General features: G+C 39.4%; 1 protein-coding gene across 1 annotated transcript in view; it reads left to right on the top strand.

Annotated features, from left to right (window-relative positions):
• ABCC6 (ATP binding cassette subfamily C member 6) overlaps nt 1-23,459 on the top strand; it is a 67,584-nt gene that overhangs the window by 5,455 nt on the left and 38,670 nt on the right. Inside the window, exons 2-10 of the mRNA XM_069085300.1 lie at nt 3,196-3,372; nt 4,827-4,952; nt 5,135-5,272; nt 7,708-7,833; nt 8,415-8,476; nt 10,926-11,057; nt 12,080-12,292; nt 13,031-13,208; nt 16,097-16,258. Coding sequence (XP_068941401.1) covers nt 3,196-3,372; nt 4,827-4,952; nt 5,135-5,272; nt 7,708-7,833; nt 8,415-8,476; nt 10,926-11,057; nt 12,080-12,292; nt 13,031-13,208; nt 16,097-16,258 — 1,314 coding nt within the window. The remainder of the gene's footprint in view (nt 1-3,195; nt 3,373-4,826; nt 4,953-5,134; nt 5,273-7,707; nt 7,834-8,414; nt 8,477-10,925; nt 11,058-12,079; nt 12,293-13,030; nt 13,209-16,096; nt 16,259-23,459) is intronic.

The following is a 23,459-nucleotide window of genomic DNA, read 5'->3' on the forward strand; positions in this document are numbered from 1 at the left end:
TGAAAATAGATGGGATCAAAGTAGAGAATAGAACAAGTGGGAGGTGGGATAGGAGGGAGGGAAATATAATCAGTCTTTTACAATATATCTACTATGTTATTGTTTTGCATTAGCCACACGTGTACAACCTATACTGAACTGCTTATCTTCCCAGTAAGGGTGGGTGACAAGGGAGGAAGGGAATGAATCTGGAATTGAAAGTTTTAAAATCAAATATATATATATATATATATATATATATGTATGTGTGTGTATATATTTTCATATATATATACTATTATTAGTACCATCTTACATGTAATTGGGAAATAAGATATACAGGCACTGAGGCATAGAGATCCACTGGAAAAGTAGAAAGGGGTATGGGAGAAAATATGGGAGAGAACAGATTGGAGGAGGGGATATCCTATGGGACTCCTATTTTAGGGCAGTGGGTAGGGGAAAAACGGGGACAAAATTTGTAACTCAAAATCTGGCGGAAACAAATGATGTAAATCAGAAGTTAATAAAGCATTAAGAAAAAGAAATGAAATGAATGAAATTTTCAACAACATTTTATTTAATTAGCATAAATTTTAACCATGATAATTTCATATGAATATATTATAATAATAAAATAATATATATAATAAAAATAATAAAAGCTTTCATTAGCTATTGGGGACTATTTTCCATATTAATGAGATTAAATTAATTTAATTAATGAAATTTCCTATGTGTCTTCTATCTTCCTATATCTTCCTATGAAATCTCATTTATGCTAATTAACTAAAATGATGTTAAAATTTTTCATTCATTTCATTTCTTGAAAATATGCATAGTTAATGAGATTTCCTATGTGACCAGACTTTAGGGACACCCTGTACAATATCATGAATTAACCCCAGTGATTGGCACCACAATAATCATTTAATCAATTAACAACTATTAGCTTTTACAAAAAGAAGATATAGCAAGAACAGATGTACAAACATATTCACAAAAATGCAGGGCACATTCCACCTGTTATGTCAACTCAATCCCAGGGGAAAAAGAGCTCAAACAAATTTCTCAACACCAAAGTTCTTGGCCCTGTCAAATGATTCAGCATCAGAAAATGATATGATTTTGTCAGTGGAAATGACAGTAAATCAAATACAATACCATATGATTCACCACATACCTTAGGGACCATGGAAACTTTCTGTGTGATTTGCCACAAAAACCTTCTACAAGTATTGTCTTTCCCTATTAGAATGTAACCTACTTGAAGGCAGTTACTTTTTTCTATTTGTATCCCCAGCTCCTAGTACCATGCTTTGGACATAGTATTTAATAAATACTTTTTTTTCCCTCCCATTCATTCAAGGAACATAAGCTCTTGAGGGTAGGCACTGTTTCAGTTTTGACTTTGTATGCAGATGTCTAACATAGTACCTGGAGCAAAGTAGGTAGACAGTGTTTGATAAATGCTTGTTGATTGATTGAAAGGTTTCTGATCCAAATGTCAGTGTCTGGCAGATAGTACTTAACAGACAGTCAATCAACCTTTATTAAGTGCTTAGTATGTATGCGCCAGGAACTGGGCTAAGCCCAGGGGATACAGAAAGAGACAAAAGACAGTCCCTACCCTCCAGGAGCTCAAGGTCTAAATTCTTATTGGTTGTTTAATCACTGTGATACTGTTTACTAACTTCTTTCATTCCACAGTCCCCTTATACACTTGTATTACCCAGCAAACAAATATTAAGCACCTACTCTGTTTTTGGCTTCTTTGGTGAGGCAGTTGGGGTTAAGTGACTTGCCCAGGGTCACACAGCTAGTAAATGTCAAGTGTCTGGTCAGAGGAGGGATTTGAACTCACTTCCTCCTGACTTCAGGGCTGTTACTCTATCCAGTGCACCTGAAAAGCACCCACTCTATATAACACACTGAAATGGACACGTAGAAAAAGAACCCAAGCCTAGTCAATTAATGAGCATCAGTTTATTAAGCTGGCCAGCGACAGTCTCCCAAGGAACCTTAGAGAGCTGCCCCGACCATAGGGAAAGGGGGAATGTTTAAAGTCAAAAACCACCAAAAATAGATGTGGGAAACAAGTTAGTCTTGTGGGAAGTAAAGTTAGTCTGACAATGGTAGGTAAGTCTGATAATGGTAGATAAGCACATCTGTTGTAGCCAGGCCTTGGTCTGGACAGTTGTGTAGTCCTTGCCCTGATTTATTGTGAGACCCAGATGTCCAGGATCATTCTGCCATCTTATCAGGAAGTATGGCCAGGTCTGTTTCTCACAAGAGAGGGGCTCCTGGCTGAGCACGTATGAGTTCAGGAAGAATTCAGTAATTTCCAAACTTGTTACATACAGGGGCTTAGTATATCAGGCCATGGGCATTTCAACACTGTGCTAAGTACAGCAAGAGATCCATAGCTAAATGAAGCAAGCTCCTGGCCATCATTTGCCATGGCTTATTAGGAGGGACAGGAAGAATAGATGAAAAGCAGTGGGACCAGAGACAGGACTTTGATAGAACGAGCTTGACTATGATGATGGGGATAAGAAAAGGGTACTTATTTGCTGGTCCCAGGGAATATAGGTAAGGAAGCATAGTCTTCCTATGCCAGAGGTAAGCTCTGGACTAGCTTCTCAGCTGGGATAACAGGTGGGAGGGACCTGAATGAGTATAGGAGAAAATGGTAGTTCCTGAGGGTAGGAGTAGTAGCCCCAACTGCAGTCCAAGCAAGGAAAAAAGTCAAATGTTTAGGTAAAGGTTTAGGTAAAACCCATTTGGATTGACCTCTTTGTGTTGCAGGGAGGTGTTTCTACACACTGAAATACATACATACATACTTTTGTATGTCTTTAGATCACCAGATATATACCCAGTGATCCTCTAGAGCATAGATCTTTAGTTTTTGGTTGTTTTTTTTTTTGTGCTATTGACCCATTAGGTAGTTTTGTGAAACCTATGGACCTCCTCACAATAATAGTAAAATAAAATACATAGAATGACAAAGGAAATTAATTTTGTTGAAATTTAATTATCAAAATAGTTTTTAATCCAACCCCCCCCCAACAACAACAACAAAACCAAAACAAAATATTTTTTAAAAGACAAGTTAATGGACCTCAAGGTTCAGAACCCTTACATGTAGGGTATACCAACCTTGATACCGCAGTATCTCAATAATAATCCTTCTCTATGTTTGCCTTGGTACAGAACTGGAATGAGACCCAGCCCCTGGGACTTCAGATATTCAGCCCATGCCTCTTGAATACAGCTGTGGCCTGGCTTCCCTCAGTCTACCTGTGGGTCATTAGCCCCTTCTACTACCTCTACCTTCACTACAACAACAAGGGCTATATTCGGATGTCATGCCTCTTCAAAACTAAAATGGTAGCACCTGCTGGGGTTCCTGGTCCTGCTATGAGTTTGATGTCATTTACCAGCAAGCGTTAATCAGGACCAGTTTCCATGTGCTCAACACTATGCTGAGCACTTTGGGAGATACAGATGAAGTTTAACTCTCTTTCCTCAAGGAAGTCTATAATCTAATGGGGGGAGGGGAGGAAAATTATTACAGATGAATAATGGGAAAACAGTACAAAACAATCTATGACTAAAGGTTACATTTTAGTTTACAGATTGTATTTGTTTAAGTCGTTCAAAGGATGGGGAAGATTTTAATGGTTGCAGAGACAATAATTCACATTTACATAATAGGATATTGAGGTTAACAAAACCCTTTCCATACTCATTTTGTTCGATCTTCACAGCTCCATGTGGTAGGTTCTATTATTATCCACATTTTACAGATAAGAAAACTGAAACTCCCTAGAAAGGTTAAGTTATTTCTCTAGAGTCATACAGCTATGAAGTATCTGAGGCAAGATTCAAACCTACGTCTTCCCCAATTAGAGACACGTCTTTGTCCAAAAATTTCACAAAGGAAGGAGGAGACTCTTAATGTGCATCTTGAAAGCATGGTACAATTAGAAACTGGATGCACTTTTGCTCACCCCCTACTACCACCTTTTGGGGGGGGGGGCTTCCGATTAGTGTCTTTGGGGGACTATTATCTCCCTGTAATTCAAATCTATATATTTTATTTAACCATAGTTAAGTTGACAATGTAGGATGATACTGAACATATTTTCTTCTGTGAATACTATTATTGTTTTTGTTATGTGTAATAATAGCTTTATTTACCTGTGCCAGCAAAGAAGGGTAATGAAGTAGCAGTAATCCTCTTCAAGATGGCAAGTCATTTTTCCATTCTGGCCTTCGCTATCTCCCTAGGATTCAAGGCCCCAAGTCTATTCTGTTTCTCTAGGACTAGGTGGGTCTGTCTCCTTGTCCTTGTCACACTCCTAATTTATGTCACTCCTCGAATCATTTTCATTTTTGGACCCTTGCTTTCCTCATCTATAAAGGAAACAGTTGGTCTAAATGATCTCTAAGGTGCCTTTCCAGTTCAGTATCCTCCAATTTGATTATTCCTTTGTGCTTAAAATAATGATAATCATAGCTAGCATTTCTACGGTTCTTTAAGGTTGGCAAAACACCTTACATATGTTATCTCTTATGATCCTCACAACAATCTTCTGAGGTATGTGCTATTATTTCATTATCCCTATTTTACAGATGAGGAAGCTGAGGCTGAGATAAGTTAAGTGACTTTTCTGGGGTCATACACCACTAGTACTGAGACAGAACTTGAATTCAGGTGTTCCTGACTCCAAGTCCCACCCTCTGTCCACTGGATGTCTAGGAAGTCAATACATGGCTTTTGATCACCTTGGCTTTCTGCTTTTCTTTTTCACTCAAATGAATTTTCCTGCTCTCCTTAGGTGCTTGGATTCACCTTGATCCTCCTGTGTTCTTCTAACATAATCGTCACTCTTTGGAAAATCAAAGGAGGAACCCCTCAAGCCCCTGAATTCCTGATCAATCCTACAGTATGGCTCACCACAATGGTAATAACTAGAGCTTTGCTTCTTTTGTGTGTTAGATTTTACCATCTCCTGGGCAAGCTAGGGTAGAGAGGAAACCAGATGTGGGCCTGGGGCAAGGCTGTTTTCATTTTCTCTTGGAGGGTGAAGACTTTAGATTTTCTTCAGGCCCTAAAATGCCCTTACTATTGCTTCTCTCCTTTAAGGTCCTGGTGGTATTTCTCATGCATTCAGAGAGACAGAAGGGCGTCCAGTCATCAGGAGTGCTGTTCATTTACTGGCTGCTCTGCTCCCTCTCCATGGTGATCACAGTCAGTACCACAGTGTACCAAGCCCAGCAAGGAGTAAGTGGATAAAGGAAGCTTGGGAACCCATGCTGTGAGCAATTCAGTCCAGTTCCATAAGTTCTTCTTGTTGTCGAGTTGTTTTTCAGTCTTGTCCAACTCTTGGTGACCCACTTGAGGTTCTCTTGGCAGAGATACTGGCGTGTTTTTCCATTTCCTTCTCTAGTTCTTTTTACAGATGAGGAAACTGAGGCAAACAAGGGTAAGTGATTTGTCTAGGATCACACAACTAGTAAATGTCTAAATCCAGATTTGAACTCACAAAGATGAGTGTTGCTGACTCCAGGCATGGCCCTCTATCCACTGTGCCACACGGCTGCCCCATTTATTACATGACTACTATCCACAAAGTGAGAAGCAATGTGGCATAATAGATGGAGTGCCGGGGCTGGAGGCAGCCAGACCTGAGTATAAAATTATACCTCTGATACTTAGTGTCTGGCCCTGGGCAAGTCCTTTAACCTCCACATTCCTCCAGCAACGTCTTCGGATTCATCTATTAAGTAGATTATGATCCGATGAAGGAAATACTCCCACAGTGGGAGTTTTCTAAATTGAGGAAATGATAAATTTGTGCAAGGTATTTGGGATACAAAAATTGATGAGATAGAGTAATAGATAATAAATTTCTTGAACAAGATGACTATTTTTATCTTGGTTCAAAGGTGACGGGGACAGACATAAATTAGCATAATAATATTATTATTTAATATAGCATTACTAATTAACATAATATTAATAAATATTAAACATCCTCCTCCTCAAACAATCAAAGCAATCCCTGACTGGCAAATGGATCCTGTTGCAAAATGTAATATGTAAATCAGCTTTAGGATGACATTTGTTGGGGAACTTGAAATAAATTTTTCCATGGAAGCAATGTTCCAATACTGTTCCACTCTTAGGCCTACCCATAAATTTGTTTAAACCCATAATGTCACTGAACTGTAGTACTCAAATGAGTTATCACATGTAAGATGCTTTGCCAATTTTAAAGCTCTATATAAATGTCAATTTTTCTTACTATATAATACTTGTATTATAATACTATATAATAAGATATAGTATACTATATAATGCTTGTACTATATAATATTTGTAGGGTTTAGAGACAAAGGGAGAAGAAATTATCATTGCAGAAAATTAGGAAAGGCATTTTTAAAGATAGATACAACTAAGCAAGGGAGAATGAGAGGGATAAGACTCCCTTCTTAACACTCATGGAGGTGTTTAGTAGGGGGGAGGGATTTCCCCTGCAGCTACTGTAATAGGAATGCCCAATTTGGAGTCAGAAGAGATCTGGATTCATATCTTGAGACCCCTCTGACACCATGTGAAATGACTCCTTTGAGTCTCAGTTTCCTCATTTGTAAAATGGGGAAAATAATACCTATTGATGTTATATGTTACTTCAGAGGGTAATTGTGAGTTTCAAGTAAGTATATGGGCAAAAATGCCTTGTAAACCTGCAAGTACTATATGATAAGAGATTGAGAGCTAAAAGGGCTGCAGCTTTTATCACCTTCACTCTAACCCAGAGAGGATACATTCATTACTTTGAAGGCAGGGTGAGAAAGCTGGATTTTGAATAGTCCTAAAGCATTTGCTATCCGTATAGCCCTAGGCAAGACACCTAATGTCTCTGAACCTCAGTTCCTTTATCTGTAAAATGGCAGGAGGGCAGGATGAACTCAATGACCTCTCTGGTCCCTTCTAGCTTTAGTTAAAGCTGTAGCCTATCCTCTGATACTGTAACCCCAAAGTCCTAGAGATATTAAGAGCAGAGTCAGAACTTCTACCCAGGTCTGTGATTCTACCTCCAATACTCAGTCAGTTGTACCAAATGTCACCTTCCTATAATCATCACAGCCACTTTTGGGGAAATGTCCTGCCCCCAGCCCTAGCTAACTGTATCTATAGGATACAGATAAATCAACTGTTTGTGAATCAGAAACTTGTAATGCCTACAGGAGGCATTCTAAAGAGTTTGCCAAAGCATCCTTTGATGTTGTTCATTCATTTCAGTCGTGACCCCATTTGGGGTTTTCTTGGCAAAGATATGGGAGGGTTTGCAATTTCCTTCTCCAGCTCATTTTACAGATAAGGAAACTGAGGCAAACAGGGTTAAGTGACTTGCCCAGGGTCACATAGCTAGTAAATGTCTGAGGCTGGATTTGAACTCAAGTCCTCCTGGCTCTAGGCCTGGCACTCTATCCACTATACCACCTAGCTGCAGCATCCCTACTCCGGCATTTTTCTTAATTTCTCTAATTTTTCCTTCCCACACTTTTAATTTAACTAGGTTTTTGTCCCCAAAGGGAAAAAAAGGTGGGTTAGACTCATCTTGCTCAGCCTTACACATGGCATAGTGACTAGTGCATAGCTGGTGCTTAAGAAATGTTTGTGGATTCATTGGTTGCTTTTATACTTCACAGGGCTTCTCAGAAGATACTTTCCTCCACCTCATAACATATTTTTATGCAGCTCTGATTGGTGCACAATTTGTATTGTCCTTCCTAGCTGACCAGCCGCCATTCTTCTCAAAAATCCTTCATGACTCAGTAAGTGCCAACCATATCACTGTTCCCCAACCTGTCATAAAACAATTTTTTTTTTTGCTTTTTGGAGGGGCAGTTGGGGTTAAATGACTTGCCCAAGGTCACACAGCTAGTTTTTCTTGTGTGTTAAGTGTCTGAGGCCGGATTTGAACTCAGTTCCTCCTGACTCCAGGGCTGGTGCTCTACTCACTGGGTCACCTAGCCACCCCACCTGTCAAAATAAATGGAGGTAACAAGGCCCTGCTCTGAGCATCTGAACCCTTCCCCAGGAAAGAGGAGCAAGATAATGGTGTAGTGTGGTACGACTAGACTTCAGGAAACCTGGTTTTTAGTTCTAACTCTATTACTCTACAACTGACTAACTATATCACCTTAATATCACTATATTAAGGCCTGTTTTCCTCAACTGAAGGGCGGGAGCAGATATATAATTTCCAACATTTTTCAACTCCATGAGTCTATGACTCTAAAATTAGTCAGTTATTTATTAAGCACCTAACATTTTGTTAGGGACTTTGAGAAAGATAGGATATGTGATCCCACTTGGTGGTATATCAAAATCTACTTCCTTCTGTCTCTTCCAGAACCCATGTCCTGAATCTGGAGCCTCATTCCCTTCCAAAGCCACATTCTGGTGGTTTTCTAGGTAAGAAAAAACAAGTAGCAGGATATTATAATTAATTGTGCTACAAGGCTCTTGACCATTATTCTGTCCTTCCACTAAGGATTTAAATTGCTTTAAATACCATAGGCTATAGAGTCATATGGGACATCAGAAGGGAAGCTTTTGGTTCTAAGGACAAATAACTTTGCCTAACATTTAGAGCTGTCCAAAAGTTGAAAAGGTTACCTTGGAGGTAGTTGGTTCTGTATCACTTGGGAGGGGACAGGGGAACTCTTTAGGCAAGAGTTGTCTTTAGACAACCATCTCTTAGGGATATGTGATCTTGGGGAACTTATTTAATCTACCTGGACCTCAGTTTCCTTATCTGTAAAGTGAAGGGATTGGACCAGATGGCTTCTAAGTTCTCAGTTCTAAATTTACAAATCAATCAATCTATTCCCCTGTTATTCGAGGAGGAATTATTGGTCAGATGCCAATTGAACACAATGACTTCTAAGGTCCCATATATCTCTCTCATTTTGTGATCAAATTGTCCAACCTTCCTATTTAACAAAGGGGGTAAGTGGGGCTCATAAAGGACAAATCAACTTGTCAAAGGACACACAGGTGGTAAATAGCCAGACCCATATTTAAACCCAGTTCCTCTGACTGACAAGACAGTTATCTTTCCGCTATTACACCATTCCATCCCTTTTAGTGCCCTTCCTGTCTCTGATCACCCGATCCCACCCAATTTCCCTTCTGTAGGGGCCAATACAGACACTAATAGCTATGCCAACTTGAATTCAGTTTATTGGTGCTTAAGAGTTTGTTCTTTGGTGATCCTGGCAACATCTTGGAACTTGAGTATTGACTTTCCAGGATCTACCTTCAAGGTTCAAGTTGAGTTTGGTCCACAGTCACATGGAGTGTGGCTTCAACTGGGCTACCAATGCCCATATCAAGAGGTCTTACTGGATTGCTTTCTCAGCAAAACAGCACTGTCCATATTTCCTTTTTCTTTCTTTCTTTTTTTCTTTTAAAGACTTGGTCTCCCTATCTCTCTTGGGCTAGAAGTGCAGTGGTTTCTCATGAGTCTGATCTCCCTACTTATTGGCACAGGAGATCTGACCTGCTGCTCCATTTCTGACCTGGGACAATTCATCCCTCATTCGAAAACCTGGTGACCCATCAACCCCACTCCCAAGCCCCATGACTCAATGTATTGATGTTGGTTTTAATGCTAAATGACTTAGGTCAGTGCAGCTCAGAACTACTGAGCTCAAGAGATTCCCCTCCCCCCCCACCAGTAGCAGAGATTACTGGCATGTGCTACTCCATCTGACTACCCAAGCTTTCAGTGAACTCAAAAGCCAGCAATCCATTTAACATTTATTAAAAACCTATAATGTGCAAGATGCTGTATCAGGCACTGAGATACAAAAATTAAGAATAAGACCATCTCTGCCCTCAAAAGGCCTGTGTTTGTCTTCAGGGATACTGCGTGTACACAGAAAAATAAATACTAGGTTATTTAAAGAGAGAGACAGAGAAGGAAGTGGCACTAAGCTGAGACCTAATGGAAGATAAGGATTCTAAAAGCAGCAATGAGGATGGAGTATGTTTCAGGTATGGGGAGCAGCTTGGATGATGCACAAAGGAGATGAACAACTCACAGTACTCTCTTACTGGCACACAGAGTATGGTGGATAGAGCCCTGGGCGTGGAGTCAGAAAGATCTGAGTTACAATCCAGTCTCTGATGCTCACTAGTTGTGTGACCCTGGGCAAGTCACCTCTGTTTGCCTCATTTTCCCAAACTGTAAAAATGGGGATAATACCGTGTTTTCCTGATAATAAGACACTGTCTTATTATATTTTTTTTGGATAGAAAAACACCAGAGGGCTTATTTTCAGGGGAGGGCTTATTTTAATGAACATTGACAGTAATTTTAATAAACAGGTAAATGTGAACAAAAAAATGTACCTTTATTCAATAAGCAAATCACTGGGGAAGAACAGGATGACGCGCTCACTGCTGCAGCTCTGATTGTATGCAGCTTGGAGCGCGGCGTGCGTTTCGGGGGAGGGGGGAATGGTGCATACAGAGGGTACCGTAATGTAGCGTGTAGCACAGGGGATCACCTTCACTACAGTAGCAATCTCAATAGGGCTTATTTTCGGGGGAGGGCTTATTTTAGAGGAATCTTACACAGTAAGGGGAGGGCTTATTTTCGGGATAGGTCTTATTATTGGGAAAACACGGTAACAGCACCTACAGTTTCCCCAACTGTCAAATGGGGATAATTCCATCACCAACCTCACAAGGTCATTGTGAGGATTAATGAGGCAATATTTGTAAAGCCCTTAGCACAATACCTGGCACCTGGTAGACAGAGTTTCCTCTTCCCTCAGTTGACAAAAGATGAGATGTGGTTATAAGGGGGTGATGGGGTTGTCTTTGGAACTGCCTGAAGGATATTTTTTTATAGGCTAGTATGGCGGGGTTACAGGAAGCCCTTAGAGATGGATGACCTCTGGTCACTTGGGAGAGAAAATTCATCCGAGGAAATCATATATCAGCTTGAAAGAGAATGGAAGAAGCTCTGTAAGGAAACCCAACAGTAAGTGTTCCATTGGGAAGAAGGCAGCCTGCTCATGCATGATTGAGAATCCAGCAAACTTTAGTTTGAGTGTTATCCTATTTTCCCTCTCAGAGTACCCTCAACCAAATCATAACCACTCCTTATTCCCCCTACTCTCCCCGTATTCAGTCCCCCACCTTTCCTCTCAAGTGACTATCAGCTAATTTCTAATTGTCAATAATAGTCATAAGTATTACATTTTTAGAGCTTAAAGATATAGACTCCTTCAGAGAGACATTTGCTCAGACTCATTGAGAGTCTGAGCAACAACAGACAAGAAAGGTGATTTTTTTTTCTTTTTGCAAGGATGGCTTCATATTAGTTTTCCATGGTGTCAAAGGGCAAAAGGATTGTTTATTGAAAGCTGGGTCCCACCCCTGCCATCAAGGACTTTTTTCATACCTGTATCAAAGGTCTATCCAGTTAGTTCAGTTGGAGAGATTGTGGTGCTTATTGAAGTAGATTCATCGTGTTCTCAAGACAAAGATTTAACCCCACCTTTCATATGCCTTGTGCCCTTGGTCACAAGGGAATTAAGTAAGGGAATGTGGGTAGCTAAGAGCAAATGCATTTTATGCTACTTGAAAAATCCAGGGAAGTTACATGGTACAGTGGCTAGAGTTCCAGGCCTAGATCTTCCTGAGTTCAAATCCAGCTTCAGACACTTACTAGATGTGTGATGCTAGGAAAGTCATTAACCCTGTATGCCTCAGTTTTCTCATCTTTAAAATGAGCTGGAGAAGGAAATGGCAAACCACTCCAATATTTTTGCCAAGAAAACCCCAAATGGGGTCACACAGAGTCAGACACAACTGAAAAACAGATAAACAATAAGAAAGTAGACTAGTTGGTTACCAATATCCCCTCCAAATACATTTTTATAATTCTATCAACTGTAAGCAAATGGAACAGTAGCATTGCCTTTGTATACTAAGAACAAGTAAGGGAAGTTGTCCACAGGGAGCTAGTCTGACTTAGAACTTGCTTCTTCCTTTCTTAAGGACCAAAGAAGAAGTAAGATTTGAAAGGGGTGGAGAAAATAAAGTTGAACCAACATCCCCGTCAGAGACTGAAGCTTTCCTGCAGGGGCACCAAAATTCGCGACTCCCTTTGCTGAAGGCAATTGGGAAAGTGTTTGGCGTCACTTACCTCTTTGGGACCCTCAGCTTAATCCTAAGCGATATCTTCAGGTTTGCCATCCCAAAGATCCTAAGGTAGGTCCAGCTATAAAGACGGCCCCATTGGTTTTCCCAGGGCAGGGGCTACCCCTTCAAGGGTGACATTCTTTAATTGTCAGTCCCAAGGAGGGTACTGATGGTCCCTAGTTGCAACTTTCTTTTACCTCTAGATGTTTCCTTTCTTTCCTTGTTCCTTGCCCTTGAAGTAGGAGCCCAAGTCAGGTACAAGTGATTGGGTAAGAAAGGAAATGAGAGGAAAAAGGAAACCGAGAAAATGACCAATCTCATCCAATACTTGCAGAGGCAGCTAGGTGTCATAGTAGAGAAAGCACTAGACTTGGGGTGACAAAGATCTGAGTACAAATTTCTATATGTTTGTAACATATAGACAAAATACATCAATAAAACTTTTTTTTAAGTTTTCAAAAATAACACTTGACTCAGGCACTTACTATCTGTATAAACTTGGGCAAGGCACTTAACCTTTCTCAGTCTCAGTTTCTTCCTCTGCAAAATGGGATAATACCAGCATCTACTCCCCAGGGTTGTTGTCAGTACCAAATAAGATAAAATATGTAAAGCATTTTGCTAATATTAAAGCATTATATATGCTAGCTATCATCATCAATAATTTAAATATTAAATATATTGTATTAATTATATTAATATTATTATATTAAATATAAACTTGCTTGAAAAGAGATAGCCCAGACTTGGGCTAATAATCCCTGCAATGAATGTCTTCTCTCACTGGTTGTCCTTTTTTGCCTGGAGCTTTTTTCTAGAGTTCTTCAGTGACCCTGATGCTCCAGCCTGGAAAGGCTATTTCTATGCAGTGCTACTTTTCCTTTCTGCCTGCCTGCAGACCCTGTTTGAACAACACTGCTTATATGTGTACATGGTCCTGCAGTTAAGACTGAAGACAGCTGTGATGGGCTTGCTGTATCGAAAGGTGAGTCCACCTCCTCCAGCCAAATCAGTGAGCACGGGGTGTCACTAGAATGTTTCTGGTGAACCTGTCTTCTTAAATCCCTTCTAATATATAGGAATGGAAAGATATAAGCCTCAGGAAACTGTGAAGAAACTTTGTATGCTATGGATTTCTGTGCTCTTTTCCATTTAGCATCTTTCCTATCTCCCCATAGATTCTCAGTCACTCATTACTCTCTACTAAAGGAACAAGGACCTGATAATTTATATTTTAGCATGAATTAGTCTAATATTTCTGTAAGTACTGTCATGGGTAGCTAGGTGGTATTTCTATAACAGATCTCATGGGTAGCAATTACATGGTGCAGAGGATAGAGCCCTGGGCCTAGAGTCAGGAAAGCTCATCTTCCTGAGTCCAAATCTGGCCTCACATATTCACTAGCTATGTGACCCTGGGCAAGTCACTTAACCCTGTTTGCCTCAGTTCCTTACCTGGAAAATGAGCTGGAGATGGAAATGGCAAACCATTCCAGTATCTTTGCCAAGAAAACCCCAAATGGGATCATGACGAGTCAGATACTATTGAAACAACAATAACAACTAGAGCTAGAATGTACTTCATCTGATCTAACCCTTTAATTGAACTTAAATACCTCAAAAAGACCATTTTTCCATACATAGCAGAATATACAGAAGGGATTCTCTGTATAACTGTGATTCTCCAATTCATACTGCTTCCTTTTTAGAAAATTCTACATATTCCTTTCAAAACTATCCTGCTTATCTATGCTTCCTTCTGAACTTCTTTCTGTTCTCTTCTGTTTATTAAAAAAAAAACATTTCAATACCTTTTTTATTTTTGGCATTCACTATTGCTATTGCTAACCTTCTCTTCCCTTAACCCTCCATTGAAAACTGAGAAAAAGAAAAAGGAGGGGAAAGCTTTGTGACATAAAAGCATAGATAAATAAAATGATGGCCATGTCTCTTTTTTGTGCCTTGAGTTCATCAGTTCTCTGTTAGGAGATCAACCCTTCGTTTTATAGGTGAAGAAACTGAGGTTTATAAAGGTTAAGTGATTTCTTCAAGGTCACAGGTAAGAAGTGGCAAGTTCACTTGAGTCAACTCAAGCCCTGTGATTCCAAGTTTGTGGCCATCTATTATACCAACTGGTCACTCCCAGAATTTACTTTTCTTTAAAATATTGAGCCTCCCTTCCAGGCTGGAAGTATAGCAGCTATTCGTGGGCTTCATGCAACTGATTGGCACAAGAGCTTTGACCTACTCCATTTCCAATCTAGACTAGTTCTCCCCTCCTTAAGCAGATTGGTGCACCTCACCCCCACCCTGTTTCCCTAGAACTCATGATATTAATGCTCAGCTTTAGTGTGGACATCCAATCAATCTAGCCCAGCCAATTCAGAGCTTTTAAGGCCAAGGGATCTTCATCCTACCAATGTCAGAATAGATTCCAGGCCTGTGCCACTGTGCTCTGAATCAGTATTTAAATTTTAAAAGAAGGCTGGATTCGTAGAAAAGGAATGGTGGAATTTCAGGTACCAGAGTACTTGTATGGGGGTAGTTTTGTTTTATTTTGATTTGTTTTAAGGGAGGCTTTCTTGGGCACCCTTCATGCTGCTTCTACATACAAGACCAGATTGTATTTCTGTTTCATAGGGGAGAAGACTGAGGAAAAAGTTCCTCTTTCCCTCTCTATATTTTGAAGATAAACTTTCCTCTTGTGTAGGCCTCAGATTATGTACCACTGGGGAAGCCAGATAGGAAGGGATGCTGGTGCACTAAGTTTGTTTTGAAACAAAGGAATGGTCTGTTCAGTAGATAGATCGGATATATAGGAGGGAATGACCTGAAGCAAAGGCTATATATAATCAGGGATGTGCTGGCAAATGTTTAACAAACAATGGGAGGCAGGGAGGGAGGGAAGAGGATACCTTGGAGAATGTATATATGACACACTTTTAAGTTTAATCCAGATTATTTTTTGGAAGGGAGAAAGCAAGGCAATTAGGGTTAAGTGACTTGCCCAAGGTCACACAGTTAGTAAGTGTCAAATGTCTGAGTTCATATTTGAACTCAGGTCCTCCTGACTCCAGGGCTGATACTCTATTCACTGTGCTACCTAGCTGTCCCTTTTATCCAAATTGTTAACATTTTCCCCACTATTTTCTTGAATCTAAACCAGTTGTAGACAAACTACACCCCACTAGCAGCCTATTTTTGTATGACCCAGGAGCTAAGAATGATATTTACATTTTAAAATATAATTTTAAATTATATTTCATTTTATATATGTATTTATATTTTAAAATAAAATCATATTTTATATTTAAATATAATAAGATGTATAAATTTAAGTTAAAATGTAATAAAATTATATTTAAAATGTAAAAACCATTCTTAGCTCCTGGGTCATACAAAAATAAGTGCCTATAGTTTGCCAACCCCTGGTTTAGACAATCAAACAAATAATAAGATAATCAAGACGTGATTTGTAGTATTTTCTGATTTTCAAGGTATAAATACTTATACTTAAAATTTAACAGTGGACACAGCCAATATGTGTTGGCTCCAATACACCTCTGACTGTAATATACTGAATAGTAAGGAGCTAAATAAATGAAAGAGTTAGTAAGTTAGTAAAGTTAGTAAAAAAAAAAAAACCTTATAGTTTTTAAAACAAAAAAAGAATGAAAAAGTTAGTAAACAAAAGAAGTGACAGGAAACCTGATGGGCCTGATGGGCTCTGTCTTTGGTCCCTGAGTGGGGTTAGTAAGCCCTCTCTCATTCCAGCTACCTGAGACTTATTATTCTAAGTCCTTACTGCTCTTTCCTCTGGAAAGCCCTCCTTCCTGTCAGACCTAAGACACTTCTATTCTTTTCCTAACCCAGGTTTTAGTTCTCTCAAGTGCTATGCGGAAAACTGCTGCAGTGGGAGAGATCATCAACCTGGTGTCTGTGGATGTACAGCGCTTGATGGATGCCCTTTTGTATCTGAATGGTCTATGGATTCCCGTGGTCTGGATGACTATCTGCTTCACATTCCTTTGGCAGGTAGGAGCCATGAGGAACCTAGGTTTCCTAGTAAGGAAATGAGAAACAAGAGGTAACCTATGACTGATTGAAAACTCCATGATTGTGTAATCAAGAACAATTTAAACCTAACCCTCATCATTCTAGTCACTTAATCATGTTATGTAGGTTGACCCATCTATTAAACAGGGATAGTATAATGCCTGCTGTTCCTTTCCTGTAAGATTATTTTGTGGTACCAGATGTCATAAGATCATAGATTTGGAGCTTGAAAGGAATTTAGAAGTCATATAGTCCAAACCTTTCATTTTACAGATGGGGAAAGTAAGGCTCAGAGAGCTCAAGTGACCCAAGGTCACTCAGATAGTAAGTGGGTAAGCTAGGATTTGAACACAGAATCTCTGAATTCAAATACAATCCAGAACTCTTTCCATTAAACCATGCTGCTTGAAAGTTTTTATTTATGAGTATTTCATGCCCTGACCCATGTTTCAATTTTCATGGATAGATTATTCATCTATTGTATTATATCATCTATTCGTAGATAGATTAGAATATATATTATTTTCAATTCCCATCCATTAATCATCATAGATCATATTCAACTTTTCTAAAACTCTATTCAGGGTCTTAATTTCATTCTCATGTATATTTTTAGATTTATTTAGGTCCAAAATAGACCCATTAAGGTTCCCCAACTATTATAGTTTTACTAAATAGTTTCTATTTCTCCCTATAATATGATTAACTTTTTCTCCTAGTATTTCAGTGTGTCATTGGGTGCATGCATGTGTATTAAGTACTGTTATTATTTCATTATCTGTGGTGCCTTTAGGAAAAATGTGATTTCTCTACTTAATTTTTCAACCATGTGATGAGATTCTTAGTATCACCTCCAGCAGCAGCAGCAGCAGCAGCTGTTGGAAGTCCTGGAGGGAAGCCTATGAAACCTGCCAGTTGTAGAGATTGTAGATTCTGTAGACTCTGAAGGCAGTTCATCAGCAGTGGGTTGATGCCTTCAGTGGAGGTAGCCACAGCTGCAGCTGCTTTGTTAATTTCATCTTTTGGCCTTCTTTCTACTCTACTCACCCCCTCTTCCCTCACAACAGGCTCCATGAGGAGATGGTCAAACATGGACTCTGGAACAAAACCAGCCTGCTTTACTATATTAGTCCAATCAGGAGCCACAGCAAACTCAGGATTTTCCTCTAATTACCTGGGCAAGTCCTTCATTGGAGGAGTCATAGCCCCATCCATCTTCTTTCCATTTTGTTTATTTACAACAGATACCCTTTCTTCTCCTGTCAAGGTGTTGATATCCAATTTGTTAGGGTTTTGACATCTATTTCATTTCTGTTTCTGTTTTTTGAAATGGGAAAAACAGCACATTTGCACTCTTTGGTACATAACTTGGCATATCAACAGTGTAGGTAGAATGCAGTTTAAGTCATTCAATTAAATTCTTGCTTTTAGGGGCATCTTCCCCAACCAATCTGGGCCCATCATCTAAGTTTATGACTGGGATGTGAGTATCTGGGTCCAGCTGTCTAGGAGAGGGAACGTGCCTTATTGGTGGGGTCTTTACATCTTCTTCAAAAGCTTTGATCTCCTTAGCATTCTCTTCCTTCAATGATGTCCGTTTGTTGCTCATGAAAAGCTGATCAAGCCCTTCTACATTTTTCCTCCTTTCTGCCCTCCTCTTCACGGGAGATTCTCCATCCATTAAGGAGCCATTTAGCAGATGCCTTGTGGGTGTGTGTGAGAGACCTGCCTGTAGCAGTTCCATTTGAGTTTTAAAGGCATCAAACGTGGGTTTGGAGATATTAGGCAAGATAAACTGTGAAATAACAGATGAAAAATTTGAGATAGAACTTGTTGCCTCTCGTGAGGCCTTTGATGAATCTACAACTTTTTCTTGTCCATTTTCAGAGACTGCCTGAGACTTCTGCAGCTGAGTCACCATCTCCATGAGATTCTGACACATGGCAGCTCTTCTTCTTCTTCTCCTTCTCCTTCTTCTCCTCCTTCTCCTTCTCCTTCTCCTTCTCCTTCTCCTTCTCCTTCTCCTTCTCCTTCTCCTTCTCCTTCTCCTTCTCCTTCTTCTTCTTCTTCTTCTTCTTCTTCTTCTTCTTCTTCTTCTTCTTCTTCTTCTTCTTCTTCTTCTTCTTCTTCTTCCTTCTCTTCCTCCTCCTCTTCTTCCTCTTTCTCCTTTTACTTCTCTTTCTTCATTTTCATTATTTTTTTTTCAAAAATCTGGAACAATTTACTTTTTACCCTGTAGCTTTTCATTTTTGATTTCTTGAAATATAACTCTGCAAAAACAGGCTTTTAAAAAGCCCATTGTCTTTTAAATGGAGCTATTTGACTATACCTTTAAACCTAAATTACTCTGGCTTTCATTGAATAGCCTCAACCAAGGCCTCTATGGCTCATTGTTTAGATATTGATGATTTAGGATGAAAGTAAATAGCAATTGTTTTCTGTTCTGGTCAGAAATTCAGAGTGTCTTCCCCTTCCAAACTGATACCTTTGTGAAGGTAAATTGAAGCATCTTTTGTCTCAATTCTTACCTAGTCCTTAATCATTGAATGGGCATTGCCTCAAACAAACTGAGATCTGGAAATAACTTTAATTTAGAAAGGCTGAGGTTACCCACTACATCCTGAGCCAGTCATCTTGACCTTTCTCTAGCCACTGGATTTTTATGACTGGAGGGCTGAGTAATCCAATTCATGCACAAGTTAAGACATCACCCTCTTGGTGTCATTGGTCTTCTTCAAGAATGAAGGATAGGGGGGCGGCTAGGTAGCACAGTAAGTAAGAGCACCGGCTCCAGTGTCAGGATGACCTGGAGATCGAATCCCGGGCTCAGACACTTAGCACCCACCCAGAAACACCTGGCCATGTAACCTTGAGCAAGTTACCTAACCCCAGTTGCTTAGGGGCAGCCAGGTGGCTCAGCGAGTAAGAGCACCGGCTCCCATGTTGGGATGACCTGGATCAAATCTGGGCTTAGATACTCAGCACCACACCCAGAAATAATTGGCCGTGTAACCTTGAGCAAGTTACTTAACCCTGATTGCTTTAAAAAAAAAAAAATGAAGGATAGGGGTGGCTAGGCGGCCCAAGCGCAGGCCCCAGAGTCAGGAGGACCTGAATTTGGTTCAGGCCTCAGACACTTAACACACACACACACACACACACACACACACACACACAAAACTAGCCGTGTAACCTTGGGCAGGTTACTTAACCCCTGTAACCTTGGGCAAGTTACTAAACTCCAATTGCCCTCCAAAAGGCAAAAAAAAATAAAATAAAATGAAGGATAAACAACAGCTACAAGAATCTAAGGCAGGGCAATTGGGGTTAAGTGACTTTATAAGCATTTAGCCTCTTTCACTTTCTCCTGTTGTCTGTGTTTACATTTCAAAGTTTCTACTCAGCACTTGTCTTTTCATCTTAGACACTTTCAAGTCTTTTATTATTTTAAAAGTCAATTTTCCCCTGTAGTATTATCTTCAGTTTTACAGGTAACTTGTTCTCATATGGAAGCTTTTATCTCTTGACTTTTAGCATATGTTCCAAAATTTTCTTTTTTATTTTTCTCTTCTACTTTATCATGTGATCCTGATTATGGTTTCATTGGTTTTTGAACTCATTCTTTCTTGTTACCTGCAGTATTTTTTCTTTGACTTGGAACCTCTGGATTTAGCTATGAAATTCATGGATGTTTTCATTTTTTTTCAGGAGGCGACTGGTAGATTCTTTCTATTTTCTTTCTTTCTTTTTTTTTTCTTTTTTTGCTTTTTGGAGGGCAATTGGGGTTAAGTGACTTGGCCAAAGTCACATGGCTAGTAAGTGTGTCAAGTGTCTGAGGTGGGATTTGAACTCAGGTCTTCCTGACTTCAGGCCACCTAGCCTGCTCTATTCATGCACCACCTAGCCACCCCTGATTCTTTCTATTTTCACTTTATTCTCTGCTTCCCATACACCTGAGGCATTTCCTTTCTTGAAATGCGGTGGCCAGATTTTTTGTTTGGTTATGGCTGTTAGCAAGTCCTATGATTCTTAAAATATCTTTTTTAAACCTGTTTTCCAGGTCAGTTGTTTTTTATAGTAGTTAATATTTTCTTCTGTTTTCTTTCAATCTTAATACTTCCTGTTGTCTAATAGAGGCATTACTTTATTTTGCTTTTCAGGGGGTATAATACTTAGGTAAGGGTTTCTAGGTCAACTAGGTGGCATGTGGAGCAGTAGATTGAGTTCTAGGCCTGGAGTCAGGAAGCCCTGAGTTCAAATGTAGCCTCAGATACTTATTAACTGTTTGACTCTGGGCAAGTCACTTAACCCTGTTTGCCTCAGTTTTCTTATCTGTAAAATAAGCTGAGGAAGGGAATGACAAGCCACTCCAGTAATATTTTTGCCAAGAGAAACCCCAAACGAGGTCATGAAGAGTCAGAAACATCCAATGTTTTCTACCTCCAATTCTCAACTATTTACTCTCCTTTCCATTTTTTCCTTCCCCTCATTTTTTCAGTTCACTTAAAAAATATCTCTTGCTTGAATTCTTTCCAGAATCTTTTGTAGTCCCTGTGGCCAAATCACTCTTCCCATGAATCTCTGTTTATAGTTGATATGGTATTGTTTTTTTCTTGACTTACCTCTCAGGCATCTCTTAATCAATAGCATTTCTTCATTTTGTTCTGTTTTTTTTTCTTGTTTACTTATATGAAGTAGTCATTATAAAGTGCTTAGCTCAGAATAAGTGCGGCACATAAAAAGCACTATATAAATGTTAGCTATTATTATCATAATCAATCACTATGTGTCAGGCACTGTGTTAAGACTTGGTGATAAGAATAAAAAAAGTCTTTGCCTTCAAGAAACTTTCATTCTTTTTATTGTTGTTACATTTTGAGTTCTGAGCTATCTCCCTCCAGCCCTCCCAGCCCTGCACTTCAGATGACCATCATTTGACACATATATATGTGAAACCATACAATACCTATTTCTTTATGTCTTTCTCTAAAAGATGATAACATCTTCCTTCATAGTTCCTTTGTAGTTGGTTTGAATATCCTTACTCCTCAGAATAACTTAGTCATTCATAGTTACTCTTTAAACAATATTGCTGTTAGACTGTATATGATGTTTTCTTGGTTTTTATTTCACTCTTCATTATTTTCATGGAAGTCTTTCCATGTTTTTCTAAATCAACCTGCTTGTCATTTCTTAAAGCATAGTAGCATTCCATCACAGTCATATACCACAACTTGTTCAGCCATTCCCCAATTTATGGGTATCCCCTCAATTCCCCAATTTTTTTTGCTCTTTTGGAGGAGGGAATACAATTGGCATTAAGTGACTTGCCCAAGGTCACACGGCTAGTAAGTGTTAAGTTTCTGAAGCCAGATTTTAACTCAGGTACTTCTGATTCCAAGGCCAGTGCTCTATTCACCGAGCCACCTAGCCACCTAGCCACCACTCAATTCCCAATTCTTTGCCACCACAAAGAGAGCTGCTATAAATATTTTAGAACATATAGATTCTTTTCCTTTTTAACCTAGCTTGGGAAACAGATCTAATAGTATTGCTGAGTCAAAGGGTATATATACAGTTTTATAACTTTTGGGACATAATACCAGCTGGCTCTCTAAAATGGTTGGATTTCACAGTTTCAACAGCAGGGTATTAATGTCCCAATTTTTCCACATCCCCTCCAACATTTGTCATTTTCTCCTATCATTTTAGCCAGTCTGATAGGTATGAGATGATATGTTAAAGTTGTTTTAATTTGCATTTCTTTAATCAATAATAATTTAGAGCATTTTTACATATGACTATACATAGCTTTGATTTCTTCTTCCAGAAACTGCTTATTCATATCCTCAGATTATTTATCATTTGGGGAATGAGTCACATTCTTATAAATTTGACAAATTTCTTTACATGTTTCAGATATGAAGCTTTTATCTGAGAATGTATCTATAAAGATTTTTTCTCCTAATTTTTTGCTTTCCTTCTAATCTTGGCTAAATTGGCTTTATTTGTACAAAACCTTTTTAATTTAATGTAATCAAAATTATCCATTTATGTCTCACAGTGCTTTCTCTCTCTTGTTTATTCATAAATTCTTCTTATATCCATAAATCTGATAGATAATATATACCATGTTCTAACTTACTTATATCTTCCTTTATGTCTAGGTCATATATCCATTTTGACCTTATCTTGGTAAATGGTTTAAGGTTTTGTAATGTAATGCCAAGCAAGGCAACTTCCCAGGTTCAGAATACCAGCATAGGTGCTCTCCATTTTATTCAGTGACAAACCAAGAACAGAGAAGATCAGAACATGACATCATTCCAAATACAGCATTTACTAAGTGTGATTAAATAATCTCCAAGTACTACCCCACCCCAGGACCTTCCAATCATTCAATCAATTACAAAGTCCCTGTTCTAAATACTACTCCACCCCTAGGCTATACCTTCATTTGGTCCACCACAAAACCCCTCTTCTCAAATGGAGATTAGTTTCCAAACATAGGTAAAGTACCTTCATTTGTCAATCACAGAGCACAATAAGGTCAAAAGTTCCCCACCCCTGGATCACAATTGAATCTACCCCAGAGTTACATCAAGTTTAAACACAGCACTTAATACCCAAATGGAGGTCTTTTCTTCATCTTGACAGGAGGCAAGTTCTCAGCAATCTTAGTTCCTGGGGAGACAAGGCTTAGCAAGGCCATAAGATACATTGCCAGTCCCTTCATGAATTTATCCTCTGTCTGTAGAACAGTCCTAGAACCCCTGAACACATTAGCAAAGCCCTCTCCCAGGATTTCTGTAAACATACAACAAGAAAATCCTTCTTCAGGGCTTCTGAACCAACAGAAAGGCTCCCAGACCCCTGCAACAACAGCACTGTCCTTCACCAGTGGACAGTATTCACTCTGTCTGCAGGACAGTCTCCAGACCCCTGCAACAACAGCACTGTCCCTCACCAGTGGACAGTATTCACTCTCTGTCTGCAGGACAGTCTCAGGGCTTCTTAACCAAATGCCAGGTTCCAGGACTTCTTCGACAGGACAGTCTTTCACCAGTGGACAAATCTGGCAAAACAACATCAAAACAGACAGACAAAGTACCAGCAAAACAGCCATGTCTCCTCAGTCCTTGGCAGCTCAGGGGGCAGGTCTCAAAAGTCCAGGGCAATT

Source organism: Petaurus breviceps, unplaced genomic scaffold (genome assembly GCF_028583685.1).
Source record: "Petaurus breviceps papuanus isolate PSGF00001 unplaced genomic scaffold, PetGlider_PUasm1.0 175, whole genome shotgun sequence".
In the NCBI taxonomy this organism is placed as follows: Eukaryota; Metazoa; Chordata; class Mammalia; order Diprotodontia; family Petauridae; genus Petaurus; species Petaurus breviceps.